The sequence below is a fragment of the Boleophthalmus pectinirostris genome, unplaced genomic scaffold (assembly GCF_026225935.1).
Source record: "Boleophthalmus pectinirostris isolate CB_2022bp ecotype Guang Dong unplaced genomic scaffold, ASM2622593v1 HiC_scaffold_18, whole genome shotgun sequence".
NCBI classification, from domain to species: Eukaryota; Metazoa; Chordata; class Actinopteri; order Gobiiformes; family Gobiidae; genus Boleophthalmus; species Boleophthalmus pectinirostris.
In genome coordinates, this window is record NW_026571133.1 from 45,642,365 (window position 1) to 45,653,905 (window position 11,541).

General features: G+C 41.4%; 1 protein-coding gene across 1 annotated transcript in view; it reads right to left on the minus strand.

Moving 5' to 3' along the window:
• The window catches only part of asb13a.2 (ankyrin repeat and SOCS box containing 13a, tandem duplicate 2), a 15,575-nt gene extending 4,095 nt beyond the window's left edge, over positions 1-11,480 (minus strand). The window contains 8 exon segments of the mRNA XM_055153225.1: positions 286-343; positions 4,064-4,185; positions 6,037-6,228; positions 6,486-6,620; positions 7,679-7,736; positions 7,738-7,836; positions 8,334-8,950; positions 9,439-11,480. Coding sequence (XP_055009200.1) covers positions 286-343; positions 4,064-4,185; positions 6,037-6,228; positions 6,486-6,620; positions 7,679-7,736; positions 7,738-7,836; positions 8,334-8,630 — 961 coding nt within the window. The 5' untranslated portion in view covers positions 8,631-8,950; positions 9,439-11,480.
• Between the last annotated feature and the right edge of the window lie 61 nt (positions 11,481-11,541).

Consider the following 11,541-nt stretch of genomic DNA (forward strand, 5'->3'; position numbering starts at 1 on the left):
TCAGTGGTTTTGTATAAATCTGCTGGGACAGGGGACACAGGGCTCAAAAGTGGGACTGTCCCGGGTAAACAGGGACGTCCGGACACCTTAAATCCAGTATTGCATGTCCCTGTCATGGAGCATCCTGGAGCTGTGGTGTAAACAGCTGTCCGGTATTAGCCTGCGTCAAACACCAGTGCAGCGTGTTAGCTTTAGCTTTAGCTTTAGCCGGCCCCTGTCCATTTTCGGGACAGGTTTTAGCTTTAAGTCATTAACAGTTATTTTTTACGTTTTATTTCCACTCACCGATGTCTCCGAAGTAATACGGCTGTGGGTTTTCGGTCTCCATGTTGTTCTGACCGCTCTGCTAACCCGGAGCTAACAGAAAAGCTAACACGGAGCACGGGTTGAGCAAGTGTGTGTTTACAAACAGCGGCGGGTCACGTGCGGGAGGGGCGGAGTCACGTGGAGTCACTTTTCTAACTTTAACTTTACAGTTAACACAGAGGCAGAAGAAATACTACATTTACTTAAGTAAAAATACAGCTATATTCAAGTAAAAGTATCACATGAAAAATATATAGTTATATAACGCTCTCATCCTTCCAGACTTACTACTGTGTGGAAATATGAGGGAATAATTATAAAACAAATTCCATTTCTTACGGCAAAAGATGTTGATTACTATGCCCCAACAAATGCTCTCTTTATTAAATTAAATACATTAAAATGACACAATCTCCTTGATCTCAATACTGCAGTTGTCATGTTTAAGGCACATAATAATCTGCTCCCTCAGTGTACACAAGAGATGATTAAACCCAGAGAGAGTGAGGACAGTCTGACAGGATCAGGCCTCTTTCACAAAGCTCATGTGAGGACCAACCTGAAAAGTCGATGTGTCTCCATCAGAGGTGTTCATCTGTGGAATAATCTCAATAAAACTTTAAAAGGTTCTAAAACAATTTATACATTTAAAAAAATATATAAGACAAAAATTATAGAGACATATAGAGAAATACAATAAATCATATTTTACCTCATGGAATTTACAGATTAATTGTCATTCTCAATTATATTTATATGTTTAAGTGTATTTATAAACCAGTAGGTACAAATATTAACATGTACATGTTCTGTGTGTGTGTGTGTGTGTGTGTGTGTGTGTGTGTGTGTGTGCGTGCGTGCGTGTGTGTTTGTGTATGAACATCGACATATATTGGTTTGTGTTCTATATTGTGTATGTGTATACCAAAAGATTTAAGGAAATATTCTTTCCTATACTCAGAAGAGTTTTGTGTTGTTTTCTGTAAATAGTTCTGTCATCTTGTATCCTGTTCTATATGTTAATAGGATTTTGGCAAAACAAGTGTTAAAGTTCCGCCTTAAACCCCTTCAGTCTGTAGAATAACTTTAGTGATATGCATAACATTGATTTTTTGTGTGTGTGTGTTAAATCATTGTAATATGATGTATGATTATGTTAATTGACCAAAGAAAATAAAGTGACTAACAAACTAAGTAAAAAAATCTACTTAAAGCTGCATTGTGTAACTTTTCTGGTGGAGGGTCCGTCAAACGCTTTTCTCCAAGTAAATGTCATGGCTTCACCTGGAATATTTCACAGTATGGCATTAAACCTTTCTATCTTCATGGAGATCAAACCAGACCAACTTACTTACAGGTCAGATCTGTGGAGAGGCGACCCCGCTCACACAGCCAGAATGCTTGTTTTTTTTTAGGTATTTTTGAGCTATAAAACCAGCTGTAATTGAATAAATGTCAAGTAGAACTGTTTAATGTCACAGTGTGGAACATTCCAGGCAATGACATCACAACATTCTATATGCTAATAATATTTATTACTGTTCAAAAAAGTAGTGGAGAGTACAGATACCTGCTCTCAAATGTAGTGACGTAAAAGTAAAAGTATTCATTTTAAAATGTACTTAAGTAAAGTAGAGACACCTAAAATGTTTACTTTACTTTACTATGTTTACTTTTTTTTTTTTTACATTCCACCATTTCACAGAGGTGGTAGTAGCGTTATGTTATTTCAAATATAAAATCATTGCCCAAGTAAGAGAAAAAAGTATTTACTACTGAAGTAAGAGTAACTTAAAGATGCACTATGTAACTTTTTGGTTGGAAGTCCATCGTTTCTATAGAGATGTCAGTGCTCTGTCTGGAATGTTCCACAGTGTGACATTAAATAGCCCTACTTTGCATTTATTCCATTACAGGTGGTTTTAAAGCTCAAAGACACCTAGAAAAACTCTCACTGTGAATAGGGTCGCCTCTCCACAGATCTGACCTGTAATTTAGTCTGGTTTGGTCTCCATGAAGAAAGAAAGGTGAATCTTTCAGACAAAGCAGTAACGTCTCCATGGAGAAAAGCATCTGACAGGCCCACCACCAGAAAAGTTACACAGAATGCACCTTTAGTATTCATTGTCCCTTTGTTTGTTTTATAGATTTTCAGAAAGCCTTTGATTGTGTAAATCAGGACCTGCTCTTCTTTCAGCTGTTACAAACTGGTACTGACGGTAGATTTTATGAGTCAATCAAAGCTATCTATAACAATCCCATATCTTGTGTCCAAGTTAATGAGCACTTGACTGACTGGTTCCCAACACCATACGGTGTAAAGCAGGTGATGTGCTATCTCCCACATTATTTGCTATTTTCATCAATAATTTGGTAAATGAAGTAAAAGAAGCAAATTATCTAAAAGTGTGTATATTGCTTTATGCTGATGATATAGTGCTTATTTCAGAAAATGAACTGGATCTTCAGAGGATGTTGAATATTGTTCATACCTGGTGCAACCAAATGAGACTGAAGATAAATTGTGAGAAAACTCGGGTGATTCATTTTAGAAAACAGAGCCGTAAATTGACGAACTTTCAATTCCATTTTGGAGCCACTTCCTTGTCCTTAACAAAAAAGTACAATTATCTGGGACTTGTTTTGGATGAACATCTTACATTTGATGAAGGAATCAAAGCTCTGTCAGAGTCAGCAGGTCAAGCCTTAGGTTCACTGATAAACAAAGTTAAAGCATGTCGTGACCTGGGCTACAAAACCTACACTGAACTGTCCAGGGCCTGTCTGTCCTGTTCTGGACTATGGCGCTGGAGTCTGGGGTTACTGTAAACACACCCACAGTGAAAAAGTTCAGTGAGGTACTTTTTAGGCATGCACAATAAGGCGCCTAAACTTGCTCTGTATGGAGATATGGGCTGGAACCATGTGAAGTGAGACACATTTGTGATATGGTGCGGTTCTGGAACAGGTTGGTTAATATGCCAGACACAAGATTAACCAAACATGTATTTAACTGGAGTCTGTTACATAAATCGTCCTGGAGTAGAGAGATGGAGAAAATTTTTGAGATTGCAGATCTCCAGTTTATTTACATAAATAAGTTCATCTGTAGTGTTAGACAAGCGAGGAACATTTACTTTGATAAGCATAAACAAAAGTGGCACAATGAAATCTTATGTAAACCAAAATTAAGAACATATATCTTAATTAAAGACTGTTTTGGACCTGAACCATATGTCACCCTGAACCTGAGCAGAGGTCAGAGGTCAGTATGTGCCCAGTTGAGGTGTGGGACTCTGCCTCTGGCCTTGGAGACGGGATGATTCCACTCAGTCCCAGAGGAGGAGCACTTGTGTCTGTGCGACTTAAAGGACATTGAAAATCAAATGCATTTTCTGTTTTACTGTCCTTTGTATCATGACCTTCGCTGTCAGTTGTGTCTAATGTGTCTTACTGTTGGTTTGTTATGTCTGATGAGGAGAGACTGAAGTATTTGTTTAAAAGTAATGTTTTTAAGTTGGCTCAGTTTGTGCTGAAAGCCTGGGACCTCCATAAAAGGACACTTTATGTTTAATGTGTGATCTGTCTGCTTATTGTTTTATGTGCCTTATAAACCCATGCAGGCTGAGCACCAACTTAAATGACACTAAATAAGTAAACTAAACTAAACTGTAAATTAATACAAATATAACAAAAGTATAATGAATATAATAAATTAGATTTTTATTGTTTTGTCTGAGTCTGAGTGCAGGAGTCAGAAGAGGAGGTAGCTCTTGATCACTGGAGAGATCTGGAGTTCAGGTAAAACACGGAGAGCTCGAGGACCAAGCAGAGACCTGACTCTGATCCTGCAGATCTGCTGCAGACTCAGGGGGGTGTCTACAGTGAAGAAAGAAATGTACACAAGTAATCAAAATACAATATACCTACACACTGTCCTAAAATGCATAAACAATTGGTGGTTTTCAGGTTCTAGTAGGAATGAAACAACAACAGAAATTCATTGTTCTGGTGCAGCTATAGCTAAAAAACTGAGAGAACTACATAGACCATGATCCTTTGCTCCAATTCAGTGCAGACTACACGAAGAAATAACTGTTATTAAGAATTTTTAAATCTTATAGGCTGTATTCACACTTCTGAGGAAGGCGTTTGGAAAGATGCGATTACAACTTCCCAGGCCCAGTTTTCTTCATCTCCATGTCATTGTAGTGTTCTGATATGTTCGGAGAATCAACAATTCCAACCATTCCTCAGTTTTCATCATTTCCCCACTGACAAACAACTCCGAGTGCAGTGGGAACATGTGATTAAAAGAGATGAGGCGCCAAATTCCAGATGATTCCAAACAGCACATATGTCTGCAGTCTTCATTTTTACCTCTGATCACATTTACTTCAGTGGGTTTAATCACAGTCGGTCGGTGAGTCCAGTATCAGGAACTACACCAGAGGTTGTCATCGCATTTTTCCAAACGTCTTCCTGGTTTGTGATGTCAGCCTGAATAGAGACTATTATTTGTATCATAACAGTACCAAAGGTTTTTCAAGGCATTTTAAAAGGGAAAAAAAGTAGCGTATTGACAGTTTTGTTAGCCTTGACAAAATATTACAATAAATATCATACTGTGAGATGCATATGGTGAAAATATCGTATCGAGACGTTTGGATATTGTTACATCCCTAGATTTAAAAATGGGGAGCAAAAGAAAAAAAATCATATCTGTCAACTGAACAAAGTTTGAAGAAGAGTGAAGACATTTGGACCGTCTTCCTTATTGAGTGACATTATATTCTTACAGCTGTGTTTCAGACATAGACTGTGAAGTGGACTGAATGTGACGTTTATTGCAGCTCAAATGAAGCTCGTGACGCAAACGTTTACAGGAGCGAATTTGGAGCCAGGATCTGTATTATGAAGAGGATTTTTTTGAAGGACAAAAACACAGGATCATGTAGAGCGAGTTAATACGAACATTTTAAGACCGAAACGACGAGGCTCACAGCAGGACGAGCCACATGTGAACTTCCTATTTGGGACGCGCCGGCTAGAGCGTTAACTATGTCCATGTTCATATATACAGTCTATGATTCTATAGGCAAATAATATTTAATACAGATTTTTGTTGTAATATGGTGAGTTCCAGGTTCAATACACAAGACTTTTGGATATTTCATGGCAAAATGCAAATCTAGCTCCTGTCCCCATCTGGAAACATTGTCATCATCACATAAAATCTGAAAACCACCTATAAGGAATTTCCACTAAAAGGTGAATTTACAAATGTTGAACCTGATCATTTCTGTTACTGATCAGACCAGACTCTATATTACAACACCAATCTGCATTTAAACTATATTCATTTTAGCTGTTTCCATCTGTATTAAATATATTGTTTCTTGTTCTATATAATGTTATGATCTGAAACACAGAAATGCAGTGTTCTAAAAGGACACACAACTCCATGATTTCCCGATTGTAAGGCACAAAAAATACTTGAATGTCAATAATAATAATACAGAATTATAAAAAATAAATATTGTGAAAATGTTGTAATACAGTGAGGTCTTAGTTTTAGTCAGTGATGGAAATGATCACATTCAACATTTGTGAATTTACATTTTGGAGATTTCATGGTAAAATACACTGTAATTATTATAATAAGAGATGTGAAAATGGAAGCAGAACTAAACCTCTGTCTGTAAAGGATAATATAGTAAATTGTCGTACTCTCGTAGAATGTGAGGCAGCGGTGTGCCTCAGTCCCCGGCACCGCGTAGTCTCTGGGTCTGTTCCCGGAGTTATCGCTGTAGAAAACATCGGCTCCAAACTCGATCAGCAGCTCCACCAGCTCCACACTGCCCCCGTGGGCCGCCAGGTGTAACGCCGTCTCATGGAACTTCACCGAGTTCACGCGCGCTCCTGGTGAAGATACAGATATTTATTTACTGTAACACAAAGCAACATCACAATTAAGTTCAAAATTAAAGTTACATTTTGGATCAACAATTCTGACCCACTGTTAAAGGTGCACTATGTAACTTTTCTGGTGGAGGGTTGGGAAAACTGTATTGTTGCATCCAGACTATAAACTGTATTTTAGGGGCATTGTGTAACTTTTCTGGTGGAGGGTTTATTAAATACTTTTCTCCGTGAAGCTGTTACTGCCCTGTACTGACCGGCCTGCAGCAGCGCCTTCACACAGGGGGCGTGTCCTTTGGCGGAGGCGATGTGAAGAGGAGGACCAAAGTGAACGTCAAACGCCTCCAGGTCTGCTCCTCTGGAGATCAACAGCTCCACGATGTCCACGTGACCTACAGCAGAGAGGACACTGCAAGTTTGAAAATCTTGTAGAGTAAATCTTGGTAGCGTCATGTGGGTGGCTTAACTCGCACACAATTGGTTTGTATGTTCCTTGGTCCATTAATACAGTGATGTAACATTTAGACTCGAAACTGAATAGGCTCTGTTCAGTTGATTCAATTTATTAAATGAGCTGCGAAATGCTACAGCCAGATTAGATCCAAACGAGAGTCCTCAACCAGCAGGATCAGCTCTGGTTCAGGCCTTTAATTTCTGTTGCTTTTGCCTGATTTGAGCATAGTTATTTTTTGTAAATATGTATTATTTTTTTGCCACATTGCTATGGTAATTTTTTGGTGAAATGGAACATTTTCTGAGTCAGCCTCCTGCTTGAGACCACATTGTCCAGCTTCCCAACACTCAAGTTCCATCCATCATTTATTGCGTTGTTTCCCGAAGACTGGGTCATGACCCTCAGGTGGGTCGCAAGACATTTTTTTTTGGGTCACCTTGTCACAATCTGCATGTAAGTCTGTGATATACAGTTCTGACACTGATCTGCTGCTGCGCTCTCCTCCTGCAGCCCAGACTGGAACACACTACAAAAACACAGACAGGCCCACCTATCTCAGTAGAAATGTTCCAATGTTAAGACATGTTTTGTATAATTTCTAATCTTTTTGTAATTATTTTATTGACTATTTTGCTCCAATATTGCTGGTTCAATTGAATGTTGAAAAGAAAATGAAATGTTCTACTCTCTCTCTTCTCTCTCGCTCCTACACTCTCTCTCCTTCTCTCTGTCCTACACTCTCTCTCTTCTCTCTCTCCTGCTCTCTCTCAGTGTTTCAGTTTTTCATTGTTTAAAACTTGAGGAATACTAATTGTTCAGATCATGATCACTCAGTCAACAATAAAATATCCTCATTAATGTTCAATAATGCCCAAATCCACCTTTATTTTGTGATTTACGAATAATGTTTATTGTCTTGGGTCCCCAGAAAAAAAGTTTGGGAAACACTGATGTAGTGCACAGTGGATAGAGTCATCACGGTGTCAGGTGCAGTACCTTGTATACAGGCCTCGTGCAGGGGGGAAGCGGTCAGAGCTGTGAGGGAGGGGTTCACGTTTTGCCCCGTGTTCCAGTAAAAGTCGAACACACTCCAAACTCCCTGAGCCACAGGCGTAACAGAGAGGTGTACTGCCGTGAATCGTCCTCACGTCCACCTGGAGACAAGAGCAGACTGTCAGAGAGAGAGAGGAGAGAGAGAGAGAGAGAGCGAGAGAGAGAGAGAGAGAGAGAGAGAGAGAGCGAGAGACAGACAGAGACAGAGAGAGAGAGAGAGAGAGAGAGAGAGAGAGAGAGACAGAGAGAGAGAGAGAGAGAGAGACAGACAGAGACAGAGAGAGAGAGAGAGAGAGAGAGAGACAGACAGAGACAGAGAGAGAGAGAGAGAGAGAGAGAGAGAGACAGAGACAGAGAGAGAGAGAGAGAGAGAGAGACAGAGAGACAGAGAGAGAGAGAGAGAGAGAGAGAGAGACAGACAGAGACAGAGAGAGAGAGAGAGAGAGAGAGAGAGAGACAGACAGAGACAGAGAGAGAGAGAGAGAGAGAGACAGACAGAGACAGAGAGAGAGAGAGAGAGAGAGAGCGAGAGAGAGAGAGAGAGAGAGAGAGCGAGAGACAGACAGAGACAGAGAGAGAGAGTGTGTGCGTTGGTGACCTGGGCCCCGGCCCTCAGCAGCAGGCGCACACAGGTGGGGTGGGCTTTGATACACGCCTCGTGCAGAGCCGTCATGTTGTCCACCGTCACTGTGTTCACACCAACTCCAGAGTCCAAGAGCTGAGAGAGCTGCAGAACCCGACCCAGAGACGCCGCTTCATGAAGAGGAGTACGGTCCGCCCACATACCTGACAGAAGAGAGGGAGGAGAGGAAGAGGAGGAGAGAGGAGGAGGAGGAAGAAGATGGGGAGGAGAAGTAAGAGAGCTGCAAAACTCAACCCAGAGACACAGCTTCATGAAGAGGAGTACGCTCCACCCACACACCTGAGAGAAGAGAGGGAGAAGAGGAAGAGGAGGAGGAGGAGAGAGAAGAGGGAGAGGGGAGAGTTGAGAGCTCCAGAGCTGCAGAGCTGCAGATTCTGACCCAGAGAGGCAACTTCATGAAGAGGAATACAGCCTGCTCATATACCTAAGAGAATAGAGGGAGGAGAAGAGGAGGAGAAAGGGAGAGGAGAGACAGGGAGAGGAGAGGAGAGAGGAGAAATGAGGAGAGAGGGGAAGGGAGGGGGAGCGCTGCAGAATCTGACCCAGAAACGCTTCATGAAGAGAAGTACAGCCTGCTCACATACGTGAGCGAAGACAAGGAGGAGAGGAAGAGAGGAGGAGGAGGGGGGTGAGAGGAGAGAGGGAGGAGAAGAGGTGAGAGGAGAGAGAGAGAAGAAGGTGGTGAGAGACAGAAGAGAGAGAGAGGAGGAAAGAGGAGAGACAAGGGGGAGGAGAGAGGAGGGAGATGTGAGGAAAGAAAGAGGAGAGATGAGAGAGAAGAGGGGGGGCAGAGAGGTGAAAGAGGGGAGGAGAGGGGAGCGAGAGGAAGAGGAGAGGTGAGGGTGAGAAGGAGAGGAACAGAGGACAACCAGAGGTAGGAGGGGTAAAGCAGAGATTAGAGAGAGATGAGAGAGAGAGAAGAGAGAGAGAAGAGAAGAGAAGAGAAGAGAAAGGAAGGGAAGGGGGAAGAGGGTGAAAAGCGTCTGATCTCTGAAACTAAGGAGGTCGCTTAGACATTTAATGATCTTCATGTAAACATATTTTAGACTTGAGGACTGACTCGAGATCATAATGTTGAAATACAAATCTCGAGTTTCTCAGGAATCCCACCACGCTGGAGCCAGAGCGAGAAAACTGCAGCTAAACAAGAAAAACATGAATATGGATCATGGAGCTTGTGGTTTTACGCACGAGTTAATCCTTCGTTTCAGCTCCAGACTCACCGATGTCGCAGAGGAAAGACCTGCGCGCCGCCGTCACCTCCATGACGCCTTCACTGTCAACAGATCACAGAGAAACAGAAAGAGACAGATGAGAGGAACAGCACAGGATCATGGGCCGCGGGGGTCAGGCTACAGCATGGAGGCTACTGCAGGAAGTAAACAGTGCGGTGCATTGTGGGAGATGGAGTTCACGGGGGGAGAGTGGCGCACCACGCTGGCGCCAAAACTTATCTAAAACTTACACGACAAGGAGCAATATGGTGGGTTACATACTTATTTTGTTTTTTAAATGAATGTTCTTAGTTTATTACTTATGTATTTTATTTTATTATTTATTTTATTTGTATTGTTTTATTTATTTGTGTACGTATCGATTATATTTATTTATTATTTGTATTTTATTATTTAATTATTGTTTCAATCACAAGAGGGTGAAGGACTAGGACTGTGTTTTGTTTCATTCACGTTTAACACACAAACCCTGCAGATTTAGACTGAAAACACTCCACCTTGTGATGTCATGTGGTAATACAGGAGGTGCTCCACTATGTTTTCAACTCCATATACCTTCACTAGAATCATTTGGATCAAATCAGCCCTGGAATTGTCAGTCTCTGAAGAACTGTTAGCCTGAAAACTACCGCTACATATACTATACTAGCATTTTGAGCTTAGGAGATGAAGACAGACTGTTAAGGAATGAAACAAAGGACAAGTCCAAGTCTGTTTTTGAGGTAACAACATTAGAACATGACTTGAAGCTCACAAGAGTCACTTTTTGTGTAATATAGGACATTTAACGTAGACATTCTTGGTACTTGGCAATGACCTCTCAGTGGGAAGACTTCGAGTTACCCTCAGGAAGTTAACGCGCTTCATTTTTTCTATTTTCTGATCAAAAAGTGACTCTTGTGAGCTTTAAATCATGTTCTAATGCTGTTTCCACCTCAAAACCAGACCTGGAGTTGTGTTTTGTTTCATTCACACGTTTGCGTAACCCTTTATTAGTCTGTCTACATCTCCAAAACTCAAAATGCTCCATCAGTGAGCTAAATAATTCTGTGTGTTTTGCGGGATCATCAGAGGGAGTTGGTAATTGTAATTTCATTGTTTTCTCATTCTGTGACAGCAAAGAAATCGATGAATCAATGAATCAGACAGGTGAAAGCAGGAACCACTCAAGCGTCCACTGCAGGACAGACAGGTGACCCCATTTGGCCAAGTTCAGGTCAGATCTGTGGAGAGGAGACCCTGCTCAGAATACATGTTTCTTTCCATCTGTGATTCAATACATAAAAGTAAATTAGATAAGTTCAGATAATGCCATACTGTGGGACCTTCCAAAGTACCTACTTTATTTGCAAATGGGACAAAACACCAAGAAAGTTGATAACCCCAATTCTAACTAGTTTAAATACAAGTCCTGGTTAAGACCTGGTTTAGTTCTGATAGAGTCCTGGATCAGTCCTGGTTCAAGTCCTTATTCAGGGTTGGTTTAGTCCTGGTTCAAGTCCTGGTTCAATCCTTTTTCAGTCCTGATTTAGTCCTGGGTTAGTCCTGATTCAAGTCCTTGTTTAGTCCTGGTTTAGTCCTGGCACAGTCCTGGTTGAGTTCTTGTTCAGTCCTGCTTTAGTTCTGGTTTAGTCCTGGTTCAAGTCCTTGTTCAGTTCTGGTTTAGTCCTGGTTCAAGTCCCTGTTCAGTCCTGGTTCAAGTCCTGGTAGTGTCCTGGTTCAAGTCCTTGTTCAGCCTTTGGTCAGCCCTCGTTCAGTCCTGGTTTAGTCCTTGTTCATTCCTGGTTGAGTCCTGGTTCAAGTCCCTGTTCAGTCCTAGGTTAATCCTGGTTCAAGTCCTGGTTCAAGTCCTGGTTCAAGTCCTGGTTCAAGTCCTGGTTCAAGTCCTGGTTCAAGTCCTGGTTCAGTCCTGAATTTAACGATAAAAC